Source organism: Simochromis diagramma, unplaced genomic scaffold (genome assembly GCF_900408965.1).
Source record: "Simochromis diagramma unplaced genomic scaffold, fSimDia1.1 OVJJ01000676.1, whole genome shotgun sequence".
Taxonomy (NCBI): domain Eukaryota; kingdom Metazoa; phylum Chordata; class Actinopteri; order Cichliformes; family Cichlidae; genus Simochromis; species Simochromis diagramma.
In genome coordinates, this window is record NW_024387466.1 from 1,085,652 (window position 1) to 1,103,549 (window position 17,898).

At 41.3% G+C, this 17,898-nt stretch overlaps 1 protein-coding gene across 1 annotated transcript in view; it reads right to left on the reverse strand.

Moving 5' to 3' along the window:
- The window catches only part of msi2b (musashi RNA-binding protein 2b), a 266,419-nt gene that overhangs the window by 35,013 nt on the left and 213,508 nt on the right, over positions 1-17,898 (reverse strand). The window contains 1 exon segment of the mRNA XM_040014591.1: positions 14,274-14,348. Coding sequence (XP_039870525.1) covers positions 14,274-14,348 — 75 coding nt within the window.

The window sequence follows — 17,898 nt, forward strand, 5'->3', positions numbered from 1 at the left end:
TATAGCCATCCATTAGGAAACGAGCAGTACTAAGCCACTGGAGAGCTATTAGCCCAGTCAGCAAGAGGGAACGATGGAAAGATGGAGGAAAAGGTGGAGACAGCTGGGTAGAGTCCTAGCAAGTACCAATGCGCTGGAGCTCTCAAACAGTGGGTGGCATCAAAACAACAGGCAGTAGAAAGAGAGCATGATCTCAGAGACACACATATTGTACTCCTCAGTTTGCATCCAGGTCTGTGGTCTTTTTCTGTTCTGTTGCTGGTCTCCAGCAGCGTCCGAAGGTGGCATCCATGTACGAGGCAGGACAGCTCGAGTTTCATTTCAAGACCAGCAGCATAACAGCCGAGACATAATGAGCTTTAGAGTTGCCACTCTGCCTGTTACAGCACCTCATCTTCCCCACCGCAGGAACCTAGTCTATGGGTCTCTGTGGCAGACTGTTTGCCTGCTTCAGTGTGTGAGGATGCGTCTGCTATCCTAGGGTGAGTTAAGGCCTGGGCAAATGAGGTGAGGCTTCTTTTCCACTTTCAGGAAATAGCTAGCCTTTCAGCTTTGCCTCTGTGAGAGTGCGGTTGCTGGTTCCGCAGAGACAGATGCCCACACACTCATGGAAACACATGTGTGTGTGTATGTGACCTATGATCTGTCTGCATGTGAGCATCTGATGTAATCTGTCAGCATCCCTTTATCTACACAGGAAAGTAAAACCACACTGCAAAACAACAATAAACCAAAAAAACAAACCAAAAAAACCCCACTGGTCCTCCTCTGTGCTCAGGGCATGCAGGAGGACCACTTGGTAATGTGCTGCTACATCTGATGAATGCATTCGATGGTGTCTACCTCTGACAGCAAAGCACATGTACATGAAACAGAAAGTGGGTAATGGAAAACAAAGCTGATGTGGGAGCAGTCCGGCTTTATGACTCCACACATAGAAGTAGGCAGGGCGTGACATACAGTGCTGTTCACTGACGTCACAGCAGCGCACTAACTGCTGTCATTGGGAATGGAGTCGTGGCCTGTGGAGCTCAGAGAGTCTGTATGTGTGATGGTGTGTGTGTGTACGTGTGTGTGAATGTGCAGTCAGCACTGTTGTGGAGACAGTGAGTCAGAGAAGCAGACAGAAAACCAGAGAGAGGCCCCTGGTTGTCCCTCCACCTCCCTTGCCCCGATATGCAGCCTCGAAGAGCTTTCAATTGTGTCTGTTGTATGCTTCTGTGTGTGTGTCTGAGAGTTTGAGTGCACAGGAGCAGAATATGTCGTGCATGATCGTTCAAGTGTATGAGATCACAACACTCGTCGCCGGGCCCTATTTTAAGTCCTGCGACTCATGGAGTGCCCCGGCTTCCGCAGACCTATTGGGCTAATGATCAGCCTTGGCAATTAAAGCCAATCTGTGAGTCAGTGTGGCATCAGGAGGGCCATCTGCTTCCAGCCCTGTAGCACTCACTCTGGCCTGTGGGACCACTTGCTGGGGTCACAGCTCACCCGGCTTGTAGAGAAATGGTCACAAGATCTGAGGAGCAATCTGCTGTGCAATTCTAGTTCAATAGAATCCTGGTCTACTGATACACTGCTGTGTGTACCGCTGTCTCACGAGTGCAGTAAAAACACAAGCAGTGGGGATCGATCTTGTGGAGGACAATGTTGCATGTACCCATGACACATGTAAGCTCCACATCAGCCTCAGGCTAGTGATTCCTCCCACCTGCTTCAGTATCGTAGCCAAGATGTGTGCAAAAATGGGAATTTAAGGTGTATGAAAACTTAAGAGGGCTTTCTGTTCATAATGAGTCTGCAATGTATCCCAAATCTTTATTAGCATTCACACACATACGCAAACATTAGCTGCAGCCAGAAAAAAAAGAGTTTAACAGCAAAGAAAGTTTGAAAGAAAAAAAGTTGTCAATATTGTAAATGGTTGGGATACAAGACACAAGGCAATGGTGTCCTCGCTTTACCCACATTGGGCTATTAAACCTTTTGTGTGTTTAGTCTTGGGTGCATTAGTCTGAGATTGTCGTATTCTTTACATTAACAGCTTGTCATTCACATATAATACACTCTGAATTTCACTTACCTGCATGAAAAACGCTGCAGGAAAAAAAAAAGGTTTGACTGATCAATCACACCACAGACCTGACCTTCTCTTATCAGACATCGTCTTGCGTAGCATTTCAAAATATATTCTATATTACTTAAAATTTAGATTTAGAGATGAAACCACAGATACAAAGGGCAAACACATCTTCCCATTTCTCTCTAAGACCTCATTGATCTGAAGTATACAAAGGATGCAACTACATCACCAAATAGCCCCTTACCTCTTCTGTGCCAGCATATCAGGTGTGCTTCAAAGGTTCACAGCTCTATATATCTTTTCTATCACCCTGCAGCAGACAGTTGCTAAACCCGGGGAAGCTAGCTGGTGATTCAGGCCAATGGCCTGGTGTGCATTTTTTTTTTCATAAGCTTGCTTGGCCCTGCTCTAGATTATGGGAGCATTCATCCTTCAGAAGCACCCACTATCATACCAGTTGCACAGGTCAGCAGTTCTCTTTCCCTATGTGCCACCTGCTGCAGCTGCTGTACCTTTGTATTGTTTTCCTACAGGAAAAGGAAGGTCATAAGTGCAGCCCCCCATTTACGGTTGTGTAGAAACACACTAATGTCTCTTTGGGTCCATGAGTTCCTAAAAAATCCGTATCCGACTAAATTGGTTTTGTTTGTCCAATCTATTTCACTACATATGTAGTACAATCCAAGATGAATATATATCTATATATTATATATATATGAGACGGTCTTGGAGCCAACCAGACCATCTTGAAAGATTTGCATATTCAACGTAACAAGAGAAGCTGTGGAACCCAGAAGCACCTGCTGGGCCAAGTACTGTTTCCTTCCGCACAGAAAGAGAAATTTGCTCCATGCTGTTCTACGGTGTTTGAAATGACATTTTCTGTCAGGTATACGATGGAGTTTGCTGTTCTGTCTCAGGCATGGCTGGTTGGTGGAGATGGAGAGGGATGGAGGCTACCGCAGTGCTATCACACATCAGGGATGAGGTCTGACAAAGATGAAGCGTGTGACAATGAAGGGATATGGAAACAAGACATTGTGAAACAGATGGAAAACCGATCCACCAACTGCAGTAAACCAATACCAAAAGCCCACGCAAACCCCAGAGTTGTGAAAAATAGACACAAAATGCAGTACCTTCTTAGAAACAGCCTTTTACATGTATGAAATACAAACAGATGGCCCTTTAATAGGCTGATTAAAACCACAGTCCCAGACAACTATTGACAATGACTGATATCCCAGAGCTAAAGACAATAACCACTGTAGCAATGAAGTGAAGTGGGCAACAGCGATTAGGAGTATGGTGGAGCTTGAGGTTGAAAAGAGCTCAAGATATGTTTCTGATGCTCCTGACAAAAAGAAAAGGCTTGTTAAAAATACATAAATAAACAAATCGATAGCAAGGCCAAACACAGATTCCCACTGGTGTGGCTTCTCATCGCTTCAATCCTATGCCATAAGTATACGGCAATAAAGTTTGCATAATCACTCTCACTGCCAGAAGGGGGAGACAAAAGTTCACTACAGTAGGTTTAAGGTAACTGGTAAATAACCCCAAATTACCCACCCCTCTGTCCTCAGTGTACCCTTGCCGCACTTACCCCTGCCCTCTCCCCTCCTTAATTATCCCTTTCCTCTGTTCTTTTAGTACTTAAGAGGCTGACTCACTGGACCTGAATTGCTGTTTGTCTGTCATGACATCTGAAATAGTTGGATGACTGAGTGTTATGCCTTTCACTCACTCAGTCTGATGGGACCCCACTAACATCTTCATCCCTGGTTTTTCGGTGTAGCATAATGACCTCCTAGTAGCGGCCCTAATGGAGCCATAATGGTCATTTATGCCATGGGAGGCTCTGAGGGCACGGCTGTGGAGGCAGCGAGTCGCACAGGAAGATGGTAGAGTGAAGAGAAGCTCCGGGTTAAGTCTCTCCACCTCCGCCTTTTCCCTTCATACACAGCTCCCAAATCTCCGTCTTTGTATGAATACCACATATCTGTGTGTCTGTGTGTGCGTTCAACTCCGCATTCACGTCCATGTAATAAAAGGAACCGATACAAGACTGGTTAACAATAGAAAGTACAATATGAATGTATGAGGGGTGTATCCCTGCTTTTGATGCTCGCTTCTACGGCTTATTCACACGCATAATACACACACACAATACATTCTCCTTTTTAATTACATTTTTCCTCATGAATGCAGTGTACTACATTCTTAAAACTCTTTATAATTTCTTTTCTATATATGCTTGCACTGCTGGCAGAAACTGTCCTGTACATAAATTACAGAGCATAAGCTTGTGCTTATTGCTAAAAAACATTCTCTTTCTGGCATTTGCATTTTTATTATCCACAGTAAACACAAGGATCTTTCATCGTTACATCCCGTGTTAGTCTAGAACAATCGACAAGTAAAGAACAGTTCGATGTACTGTAAGGCTGTGATCAAACTGGATAGTTCTTTCAAATTTCTCAATCACGTGAGCTCACCCGAACTAGACACCTGGTTAAAATGCGGCACATCTTGGGATCGTTCCCCAGGGCGCTGCAAGCTGAATAATACAATAGCACATTTATCAGCGAGCTAATGCTAATTAGACTGTTGCATAAAAAGGAGAATAATGTACAGTAGCGTCCCTCATGCCTTGTCAGCTCCCGCTTTGTCTGTTTAGCCATACGGCTGCATTTTGGCTCTTAAATAGGAGAAAATGGCAGTCTATTTGAGAAAACATGAAATATAAACTATCCTACTGCAGGGCCGATTTCCCCAAGTAATCACAATGTGCTTTGTATCATCTGATCAGATGAATTTAAAAAAAAAAACCCCCCAAAAAAAACAATGGCACACACACTTGGAGATATCTGAAGAAAGACAAAAACAGCTTCTTTATTTCTCTCCTCGCTCTCAAAACAAGACATACACATTACTTATTTCTATCACAAAACATGATCTCAAAATCAACCAAAGCTTAGTTTGTTTAATCTTTTAAAGCTTTCTGGAAAAAAAATCAGTGCTGTCCAATTGCACAATCTAGGGAACTGTGCACTCTTTAATGTCTTTTGTAGCCCATTTTCAACTCAAAGATCCTTTCCATTTGAGTTTTTTTTGCAGTCTGATGAATGTTAGGTCTGAAGTCTGAACATTTCTGTCCAGCTCAGTGTTTGATTTTCTTCTGCTTTGATTTCTACCCCGGCTGCAGTCCAGGGCGAGCAGAGCAACACTGTACAAGAGTGTTTACAGTGAATGTCACTTTCAAGTTTTCTGTGGTAATGAAAACAGCTGGACTTCTGAGTAATTCACTCACATTGCAGAGTGAATTACCTTTAAAAGGAATATAACATATAAAGAAAAACATGACATTGAGGCGGTGTGTGGTGAGACTGAATAATACTATTCCGCTGTTCAAACTGGTTTAATGTCAAATTGTAGTAACAATCAGGCATATGCACAATACTCCTACAGCTGCGGCTTCACATGATGCTATGTGTGGGTTCTAAAGCTGAAAATGAACTGAAGCTGCATGACTGACATGTTGACTACCTTGACTCATGCTCATATTGATACCTGCATTCATAGATGCTTACCACCCTGACAGTGAGCTAAAGCTTTCTGAAAGTGTTACCGAAAAACCTGCCAATGCTGTAACATCCGTATAACAGTGTATTTATTATTGAGTTCATATGATTAGTAACAGTGCAGCAGCTGCTAAAGAGACGGTTCATCTAAAATGCAAATAAACACACTGGTTGTATCTAGTTTCTGAGATCCAGTAAGCTGGAGGGGGATGAGACCAAGTATAATTTCCTAATTACAGCACACACAGTGGATGTGAGGGTAATCCAGTGATTTTGTGTTTATTTACTAGTGGAGTTTAGTATGCTATTAATTTTTTTTCCTTAGGAAGTTACCTTTAGTTCTGCAAATATTAGAACAGGATTGATTAAAGCTTCAGCTAGAAGTAGGGGTGCAATTTTCCATTTCTGGTGACGTGTCCTGAGTATTTGTGGAGGATTCAAAGCAAAGCGAAAAATAAATCAAAGATGGCACTCATTGTTTGATATTTGTCGGGCATATATGATGTGATGCAACCACCGGTTGCAAGGGAAAAATGTGTGCTCCTCGACTAGTTGGCAGTGGTACTTGGAGGTTGCTGGGTCTCCCTGGGTAAACTCAGTAGCAAAGAAGATGCTTAACAAAAACCTCATTAGTGCATTTCAAAGCTTCAAATCTTCAGGGCCACTTCAGCTCACTCCATGCTAACACCGACCAGGAATTTCCAAAAGGGACTGAACTTCGCAAGCACGAGTTGGCCACTTTGAAAAGTCAGGCAGAAAAGCAGATACAGTTTTTCCAAAAATTTACAAAGCGGTCAGAGACCATAACGCTCGCATCCTATCAGCTGGCTTGGAACATTACACGGGCTAAAAAGCCATACAAGGGTTACATCTCCTGGGTCTAGGTGCGGCTTGCCCCTCTGAGGACGGGGGTACCTGGACCTGGGATATAGAGTATGTTTGGGGAGTGCGACTGTCTGTGCAGTGTCTATTTGTGTCTGTCTACACATTGGGTGAGTGCCGAGTATTTGGTTGTGCATATGGGGTGGGAATGCACGTCTGTGTCCGCGTGTGCCTGTTCGTCTGTGTCTATATGTCAGGTTGGGTCTTAGACTCAACCTCTCTGGGTACATCTCAGGCCCTCTAAAGTACGGAGGCCTATCTCCCCTCACCACACTCCCTGCCGGTGGTTGATGCCCTCAGACGTTGGTGTGTTGGTGGTCCTTGTCGTCTGGGGCTGGGCGCTCATGTATGTACCGGCTCACTCCTGGTGGCTGATTGGCGGGGCCGGGCGCCTGTGGCCCGGCTGGGCTCCTTCCGGGGGGTGGGATGCCCTCAGGCCTCTGGCCTCTGGGCCTGAAGCTCGGTCCTCTCTGGCACAGCTGGCTGCCGGCAGAGCCCGCAGGCACACCACTGCAACCCCCTCTGGCCTCTGCTCCGTAGCTGCGGGGTGACCTCTCCTTTGGGGCTCTACTCAGCTCTTCCCAGGAGGGTGGCACGGTTCCCCCCCTTTGGTGGTCCTCCTCGGGTCCTTGTACTCTGGGGCCTCTGGATATCTGGGGCCTGGATCTCCTCCATACCTACTTCATACCCTGGTGGACGGGGCTATGGCTCCCCACACACCCTAGCAGATCGTTACATGGAGAAACCTTCGGAATACAAGCATGCTGATCCACACAGGTGTGCACACGGGTGTTCACAGACGCGGACTACACCTTTCTTGGCTGCTGCCTCAAAGCACATTGTGCGCTGTCTATCTTGCGTGCTGCACAATATCGTTTATTATTTAATATCTACTGTTATCTACTGCTAGCTAGTTTATTGTGATGGTGCTGTTTTTTTATTATGTTGCTCTTTGTTGTTTGCTTTCTCTTCTGTTTTTTTTCTCCATACAGGTGATCCAGGTGTTTTGTTTGTGTTTTTTTTTTTTTCTTTCTTCCCCCCCTTCTCACCGTCTCTTCTCCCCTTTGGTTTTCTTTCTCTCCCTCTCTTTCTTTCATTCTTTCTCCCTGTCCTATCCCCCAGTCATGTCTGTCCCGTTTGTAGCAACTGAAAATAAAATAAATACATAATTATAATAAAGGTCAATCAAATGGACCAATATGGCAAAGCCATGATGATCCACTTGGTAAAATAAATCCGCTTGGCATCTTTCTTGGCCTTAAGACAACAATTCTGATGGCTAAAGATCCAAACGGGACACAAAAAAAAGAAAAAAAAAAAAAAAGCCATACAATGAAGGGGAGTTCGTTAAAAAATGTCTCAGTGACGTTGTTGAAATTTTGTCTCCTGAAAACAACAAATTAAAACACATGGTATCAGACGTCCAACTGTCCCGCCACACTGCTGAACACAGAATATCGGACATTAACACAGCTATTGAATCACAGTTGCACTCTGACCTTCAAGCATGTGAGTATTTTAGTGTCGCATTGGATGAGAGTTGTGATATACAAGACAAGCCTCAGTTGGCAATATTTGCACAGTCTGTGTCAAACGATTGTGTGATCAAAGAACTCCTGGATATTGTGCCATTAAAAGACAGAACCCGTGGCATAGATGTGAAAGAAACCATGATGGCTGCATTAGAAAAAGCAAATCTGCCCATAACGAAGTTAACTGCAATAGCCACGGATGGAGCACCAGCCATGATGGGATCTGTGAACGGGCTTGTGGGGCTGTGCAAAGCTGACCAAACTATTCCTGACTTTTGGAATTTCCACTGCATCATCCACATGGAGCAACTCGTGTCTAAATCATTGAATTTAGATAACGTCATGAAGCCTGTGATGGAAATCGTCAACTATATCCGCACACATGCGCTTAACCACAATCAATTCAAGAATCTCATCGCTGAGCTGGACCAAGGGCTTCCAGGTGACCTGCCGCTGCACTGCACTGTGAGGTGGCTGTCAAAAGGCCAGGTACTCTCTCGCTTCTTTGAGCTTTTGGATGCCGTGAAACTGTTTATGGAAGAGAAGGACAAGGACTATCCCGAGCTCTCGGACCTCAAGTGGATTATGGATCTGGCCTTTTTGGTCGACATGCTGTGTCACTTGGACAGAATGAACCTGATCCTGCAGGGTAAGTTAAAAATGCTGCCTGACCTGGTGCAAAGTGTGTTTGCGTTTGTCAACAAATTGAAGCTGTTCAAGACACATATTCAAAAGGGAGAATTAATGCATTTTCCCACTCTGCTAAAAGCCAGTGGGCAAGTCGCCAGCGCTGCCCTGAGTAAGCAAAGAGCCAGATATGCAACGCTGATTGAAAACTTGCACGAAAGCTTTGTGACCCGGTTCCATGATCTACAATTGAAAAGGCCACAGATTACGTTCCTCGTTGACCCATTTAATGCAGAGACCGGCTGTTTGAAAGTCCCGCTAGTCACAGATGAAGCTGCGGCTGAGTTGGAGATGATTGATCTTTGTGAGGAGGACCAATTGAAACCTGCTTTAAGGGAAGGGACCATTGAGTTCTGGAAAAGTGTGCCAATGGAAAAATACCCCAATGTCAAACGGGCTGTGCTTAAGATACTGTCAATGTTTGGGTCAACATACGTCTGCGAGTCTGTGTTTTCTACCCTAAAACATGTGAAATCAAAGCATCGATCTGTTCTGACTGACACTCATGTGAAAGAATTGCTTCAAGTGGCAACAACGGAATACAAGCCAGATTTGAAGAGGATTGTTCAAGGCAAGGAATGCCAGAAGTCCCACTAAACAACATGCATTGTAAAAGTAAATGCTATTGTAGATTATTATATTTTTGTTTGTGGACTTGGTTGAACTGAGAGTTTGTGTGTGTGAGACAGTGCACGCAATTGTTGAAAATGACTGGCCTGTGGTTTTAGTACTGTAGGAGTCCATTTCTGTCATTATCATGTTGGTGTGTGACATTTACAATAAATCTGGCTGAGCAGAATGTGTGTATTTTGTGTGTGTGTGTGTGTGTGTGTGTGTGAGTGAGAGAGAGAGAGAGAGAGAGAGAGAGAGAGAGAGAGAGAGAGAGAGAGAGAGAGGGAGGAAAGGATGGGTGATGTTCATGTGTGCCCATGCGTATGATGTGGCTCTTTGCGGTAACACAGTAAAAAAAAAAAAGTGGCTCTTGGTCTCTGACTGGTTGGCCACCCCTGTCCTAGTGCTTTGGACATCTGGTAGTAACCTAGTGCTGGTTACTACCAGATGTCCATGGCAATCTGTAATTTTTCATGTTTGCCTGCAAACATTCACTAACCACTAGCCGAGGTGTAGCAAAACTAGAGAAAATGCAATACAAACTGAAATGTATTAAGCCTGCTTTAATACATTTAAAGCAGGCTTAATACAAGTTTTGTCTCAAAGTTGCAGCCAACATGTTTTAAGAGGTTCAAGTTTTACTGTGAAAGCAAACAGTCTGCATTTCTGATATCTGTCGCACTTTCTGCAGTTTCACTACAGCTCAACAGTGGTTCATTTAAATCTACGACCGTTTTCTCTGGTTGAAGGATAGACAGAAGAATGGGAGTAATCTAGGACTCCTGTGGCTTTAGCCATTACTTTCCCAGTGAGCTCCAGTAACCACTTGTAACCAGTCATTTTTTCCCATTGACCGGAGCTTGACAGGTGGTCACATGTCTGCTAATTGTGATGTAGTTATCAGCTTTTTTCAGTAACCCTTGTTTTCTGCTTTAATTTCTTAGTTTCTGTGTGTAGTCACCTACAACTGCACAAAATTGTGGCGCCTTTGCCTTACAATATAGAGTGCCTTGAGGCGACTGTTGTTGTGATCTGGCGCTATATAAATAAAACTGAATTGAACTGAAAATAGCTCAGCTGACCATTGCCTACCATAATCAGAGACATTATCAGAGATTGCAAAATTCCACACTACACTACAAGACAAGAGAGTAATACTGCAGAAAATTGTTAATGTTATTATCTGATCCTTTATTGACTTGAGTCAATATATTACTACTATAATTCCAGCAATGTAAAAAATGGATTGGCAGAAAATTAAAAACATTTATGAATTTTTTAAAATCAAACTGCAAGCATGTAAATTCGAGAGAAAATTCAATGCACACTTTGCACTGCTGTAACTTGCACAGCGTGGACCCAGTCAGGTAAAAAGGCAGCCACCTCTGTGAAGCTGAAAACAGACCTTAAGCTCAGGATAAATATCTAACACAGCCATCTCACTCAGACTCGTCATCTTAAAGTAGGCAAGTTTACATCCAAACAGGAAGTGGTAACATCATATTCTTATGCTGATATGACAGTCTGACATCAATTTGACATCATAAAAGCCCACAATATGAAAGTTAATTTTTTTTTTCACAGTGGAATCAGACAATGATCAATATCCCAAGTCTTCATTGTCATCATCAGACTGACCCATCCAACAGACAAGCTGGAGAATATAATGCTTCAACATAATAAGCAATTGAGTAGTTGCATTCACTACCATACAGAAATTCTTTTATAAACTGAAAAACCACAACACAGTTTTTTTTAGTTGGAATGTGGCCACTTTGTTGCACCTCCTTACCCTTTTTAATTCTGAGGCAAACATCGCTATCTTCTTGATTGTCACTATGCTCCCCGTATACAGCATTGTCTCCGAAATTAAGTTCATTGTGAAGTTCAATCATAATGTTGAAATTATGCTGCCGCAAGGTAAACAGTGTGTGATTACAGGATTGCAGAAAAAAAAAATGGTTATAGTTGTAAAACCAACAAAAAAACATCAGAGAAAGCATATTTACCAAACGCTGCTCGCTTTCTTTTATTGGTATAAATGTTTTTGTAAAAGCTAAAAAAAAAAAGGGGACAAACATGCTTAGAACAAAGATTTATTTTTGGGGACTTCCACAGAGCTGAGTGTGTATCTGACACGTGTGACAGAATTTGTGATTTCACACTATAAAAGGAATGTAAATCAGTTTAACAGCATTATGACACTTGGAGCTAATTTTTTTAACCCTCAGATGTTTGATGAACCATAGGTACCCTTTAGCTCTTTTTTATAACCGAAAAATTTTCTGTTTCCATTTGATGCTTCTCATCAAGCTGAATTGTTTGCAGGCTAAATGTATTTTATGCCTCATAAAACATTTGCAAATGCCTTTTTGCATTTTTGATGCTGCAAGATCTGCAATTTTTTCCCTTTTTGCCCTTTTTACAGTCACATTAGTCTGTCAGGAACTCTATTAATCCATCTTGTAGTCTGCAGATGTGCCATGAATTTATCACGCCACTCTCTGTAGTTGTGGCATACATGAGAGCTTTCCTGGGATATCCCCAAAGTGACACATTCATTATCATATTAAATATAACATTCCAAAAAGTTGATTCTGTTCATCTGGACGTAGCATTTTGAGTTTTGTCACTCATCGAAGGGACTTCTTCAGTCAATTGTTCAACCTTTGGAGTTGAAAACACTATGTCCAGACGAACACAATCAACTTTTTGGGATTTCCCTACCTGGATGGTTGACATTAAATATAACAATTTATCTCAACTAGACATCATTACTTTTTTCTGTGCCAGGGAAGCATCTGTAGCTCAGCAACTTAATGGGACTTAGAAACAATAAATACCACAGTTTGAGGTTGGAATTTTCCCTTTTGGGGCAGTGCTCTGAGACATGCTCATGTTTGACATATACAGTACAATTTGATTTATATCAGCAATCTGTAACAGTAATATGCATATCCTTGTAAGTGCATTAAAGAGTAATGATGCCCATGCTATGATGGAACTATTCTGTAAGCACGTCACAGCTGACAAATATAGACACAGGCATAGTGCATGTGATCAATATCGAATGCACTTTGTGATCAATGTTGGAATTAATTGGGAGTGTCAGTTACTGTTTAACAGCCACGGTGCAGGTGTCTGCTTTGAGTTGAACAGACTGCACTGAGTGTTGTCTGTTCCCCATCTCAGGCTGTGTATATTTCAGCTCTATTTTAGGTTATGTTTTGTACACTTGAACCTTGTTTCAGCTGCAGACTTGTCAGCTTTGATTTGTCTTTTTTTCCGTTTCTGTCTTATTGAGTTGTTGTACTTAATTCAGTGCTTCTTCACTAATCAATGTTTCATCACTGTTTTTTCTTGACAATTGAACAATTTCCTTACTGCTTCTCTTAACTCTTAACAGTGGACCCCTGAGGTTTACTGAGGGTAAAAAAAAAGAAAAAAAGCCTTGAAATGCTGCTCACAATTTATGCCTCTTGGATCTAGACTGCGAGGCCCCAGCACCATTTATTTATAGGAGTGTTTCAGCAAGGCAGTGTACAGTGAGAAAAAAAGCCTTTGATCTTAAATTGAGGATGCTTTCCACATCTTAGTAAGGAAGGACACTAGTCAATATTTGGCCTGAGGTTATTTAATTTGGATAAGACGCTTGATTCATACATTAAAATTTCCAATTACCTGTCAAGAGTTGAACGAGCCCAGAGGAGGTTGTTTTAATCATACAGCTTTATCAAACTCTTTAAATTGAGTTTAACATGGACAGGATCTTACATTCTGCCTCGGGGAAGGTGATATTCCCTAATTTGTTGTAAATAGTAAACATTTTAAAAATCTATGTTTAACTAGAGTTATTTACAAGGAAAAAATAGTCATCATTCCTTTACCGTTCAGTCCCATTTCTCTCATTTTGTTGACCTAGCACACACACGCTAGGATGGTTTTAAGGGTAGTATTTAAGATTCATGTAAGATACACAAAAGCAATTGTTTTAAATGTTGGAGTCATTCAGTTATATGAATTAAATAATATTTTTTGTCTAATCAGTCACTCTTAACAAAGACCTCATTTGTACCTCACTTTTTATATTCACTCACACTAATAAGTAGGTGCTATTCCTTTTTCTTCTGTGGAACAGTGTTGTGGTCAAGTATAAAACTAGCATATATCTGATCTGCAGGTGGTCACAGCTGGACCTCCTGTCTAACCATTTCTGAATCTATTTCACAAAGATATTACAGAGATCTGAGCCGCTGTCAGATATTTCTCATTCCGTCTTATCAGTGGAAGGAATGATGTCTGGCATGGCAAACAAAGTATGTGTAAAGTCCCTAAATAAAGCATGAAATTGACAGGATGCCTGTCTAAGTGAAGCACCACAGAGCCACTGGCCCTTCTTGCAGCAGTCAGGTACAGCTGCTCACCTCCAAACTGCACGCCTGCCATTTGGAGTCCCATTAAAGTGCCCGGCACTCTGAGTCAACACTTTTAATGCAGAAAATGACTTCATTCATTTTCCATTATAAGGACCACATTTTAAAAATCTGCCAACAAAAAGAGATGCTTATTTTTCCGCTTCTCCACAGACGAATTTGCATACATTGGGCCACTGAAGACGAAGAACTTCTCCCATTTTAGACATTTGGTCATGGTGGTGTTCAAGTATGGGATAAAAAGGAGTAAGCAATTTACTTCACTATATGTCAGCTTTCAAAACTTCGTTGAGGAATCCAGACACGAAGCACACTTATAACCCTGGAGATTATTTGGTGACTGACGTGTACACTGACCATCTTTTGTGTATGCGTGTGCAAGTGTGTCTGATTGTGCTGCTTGAGAGAGCAAAACAGAAATCGGCTGCAACACCAATATTTTACGAAAGCATTAACTTACCAGGGAACTGGTAGCTGTAGCTGGGCGCGAATCCAGTGTATCCGCGACCATACGTTGCCACAATATTAGGGTAACCTTTGAGAGACAGAAAACAGATTAACAAGGGATGATAAATATAAATATTGTATCAATTACATACCATGTGACACCAATAGAGGTTAAAAACAGCACAGACAGTGACATAATTTTGACAGTGACTCAACTTTGCCATTGTACATGAACACAATGAATTGGAAATTAAGAAATCAGGAAATAAAGCAGAGGTTTAACAAAATGAATTACTCATTAAGGATTTTTTAAGCAATTTCTTAATTTATAATACTTTTATTCAACCCCTATTTAAATCTACCAAAAACACAGAGTATCATCATTTCAAAGGATCTTGAAAGTATAATTAAAATATAATAAAAATGTCTGAAGACTTAAGGCACTTGAAGGGCTCAACTAATGATTGCAGGATCAATTAAATAAGGGCGTGATATATGAGGCAAGTTGCCATTAAGGGATTTATAAACAAAAATAATGCTTCTAAGATTTTAGTGTTAGCAATGCCCACCCAACCTTTTTCATACAATATGCATATATGATGAATATAGTAACTGTCACTGGTGATGTCTTAGGCTGGAGTGATAAAGTGAATCTATGAAGGCGTGTCCATGGAAAACATAACAATAAACAAAGATGGACAAGAACACAGCAGCAGTTATTTATTTCAAACTGGGCATAGGAATAGTAACTGTTTTTTGATACAAAGACATTTGCCAAAGCTTGCTAAATGTGCGAATGTGGAGTATCTGGATCTGAAACCCAACAGACCTCACCAAATTTGAAATGCTTTGCTAGGCCTCTACTGCAACTGAGTTTGAGATTGCTTCCTTTTCTTAAAAGTTTCTGCTAGAGTTTTTTCTTTCTCAAAGAGAAATGTATGCTTAATTTTGGGTTGAAGTCAGGTGACTGACTCAGTCAATAATAACTAATGATTAAATGCAGCGGTGTATAAACAGAGAATGAAAAGAGGTGATTGAAGAAGCATCATGGGAAGCCCCCAGCAGTAGTGTGTGATCTGGATTAATGGATACCTGGGTATCATCTGCATAGCAATGAAAAATGCATGCTATGCCTTCTAATCATACTGGCTAAGGGAAGCATGCATAATGTAAACAGAATTGGTTTCAGCACGAAACCTTGTGGAACTCCATAATAGGGCTACCACAGTTAGTCGACTAGTCACGATTACGTCGACTATGAAAATCGTCGGCGACTAATTTAATAGTTGACGCATCGTTTGAAGCTTTGTAAGATCACAAAAGATGCAGGAATAAGTAGTAGGATTTAAGAGTGTAATAATGGACTGAAACAGAAGATGGCAGCACTGTATGTACAAGGATGCCAGCTGCCGTTAAACGCCGAAGAAGAAGCAGTGTCCGGTATCGTAGCTGTGTCCAAATTCAGGAACCGCATCCTCCTGTGCCCGCATTTGTAGGCCAATTACATTACAGCGACACGACGAAGACTGTCCAAATTCGAAGACTCCGACAAATGTGGCCTTCATTTCCCCAGATTTGAAGGATGGGTCCGGGTGTATAATTCGTGGCCCAACCTATCCCAGAATTCATAGCGCGGCTCAGCGCGGCCCTGCTCGGTTTCTAACAATGGCGGCAGCTAGTTAGTTTTAATTTTACTCTTATTATACTTTCTGGGTCACAAAATAAACATTTAAATTAACATTTAGGCGAGAATGTAGCTGTGTAAACCTCAAATATCTGCTCAGTTTATCAAGACACCACATATTTTCAAAAGCACTCCGATGTTTTTGGAGACGTCTGTTACCCACCAGCTCGATAGCTAGTCGGGAGTCTAATTTGCCGGGAGTCCGGTGTTCTCACCGGCTCTAGTGAGCCTTGAACCCCGGACTCCCGGCAAATCGTTTTCAAACCCACCGCCGTCTTTCGCTACTCAGGTTAAACATATATAAGTCACTTAGATAACTTAAAAATGTTATTGTTTGGCTTTTTTCAGTATTTTATTTGTTCCTGAGTAAATCAGTTTGGCTGAGATTAAAGTTATAGTTTTTACACAGTTGAATAAATGTCAAGCAGACAACTGATTATCAGAAGTGTGAGATGCTCAAGAATATACTCCGGTGTCCTGTTATATTTTAGATAGTAAGTAGCAGACGGCTGAGTTTATTAAACTCCACCGAAACAATCTGCAAATCTCATTAAAATTTAATAAAATATCATCTTGTCTTTATTTTTAGTTAGCACAGACCTGAAACACTTAAAGCTGTAAGCTAATGATAGTTATATAAGAGCAGATGCATGCTGGTGCAATAAGCTGTACGTTTTACGTCCAATGGATGCATGATCTGATTAGTCGACTAATCGCAAAAATAATCGGTGACTAGTCAACTATCAAAATAATCGTTTGTGGCAGCCTACTCCATAATTAACCTTAGCATGAGAAGAGGACTCCTCATTTACATGAATAAACTGGAGTCTATTAGATAGATATGATTCAAAGCACTGCAGCACAATGCCTTTGATACCTACAGCATGCTCTTATTTCTTTAATAAAATATTGTGGTCAACAGTGTTGATTGCTGTTTCTTTACTGTGATTAATTCTGTATACTGACTAAACTCTTCAAAAAAAAAAAAAACCCATTGCTTGAGATAAAAGGAAGGTTGAAGATTGGTCTATAATTAGCTAATCTAGCTGGGTCAAGTGACAGATTTTTAAATTTAATGGTTTAGTTACTGCCAACATAAAGGCCTGTGGTAGGCAGCCCATTAACAGAGATATATTATTCACATTTAAGATTGAAACACTAATTAATGGTAGGAATAGTAGGAATGAGGGTTTAATAGACATGTTGATGGTTTGGAAGCAATTACTGAAGTTAACTCAGAGAGATCAATTGTAGAGTTTAAGTAGTACCGAACCATAATAATGGTCTGTGTTTTGAGGATGACTAGTTTTTTCTCTGATGATGACAATTTTATTTGTACAGAAATTTGTGAAATCATTAGTTAAGATTACGGGAATGCTTGGCTTAAAAGAGCTCTGACTCCTTGTTAACCCTGAATAAAAATTTTAAAAAGAGACCTGAGGTTGTTTTCTTTTTAAAGAGCAAGAAAATCTTTTTCTCAGGCTAAATGAAGATTTGTGTTTGTGAGTCAAGCACTAGTGATTTGAGGGTTTCTCTTTTCAGAGCCACAATATCCAGGGTTGTACACAATGGGGATGTAATTAATGAGATAATCAGCCTCTGCATTGGTGTTGTGCATGCAATTGAAGACAACAGTGGAGAAATTACATCCTTGAATGCGGTAACAACACTTTCAGAAAGACATCTACTGTATTGACATTTATTCCAGACTGCTCTGTAATCTGTAAATTTAAAAGTTATTAAGAAGTGATCAGACAATAAAGGGTTCTCAGCGAATGCTGATAAGTAGTGTTCTGGTTCTATGTAAGATGTAAGATGTCAGAACATGTTCAGTACGGTTAAAGTGGTGTGTGGGCTCACTTACATTTTGAGAGAAGTCAATTGAGTCTAATAGTAGATTAATTCCAGTGTTGAGGCTGTCATTATCAGCATCTACATCAATGTTAAACTATAA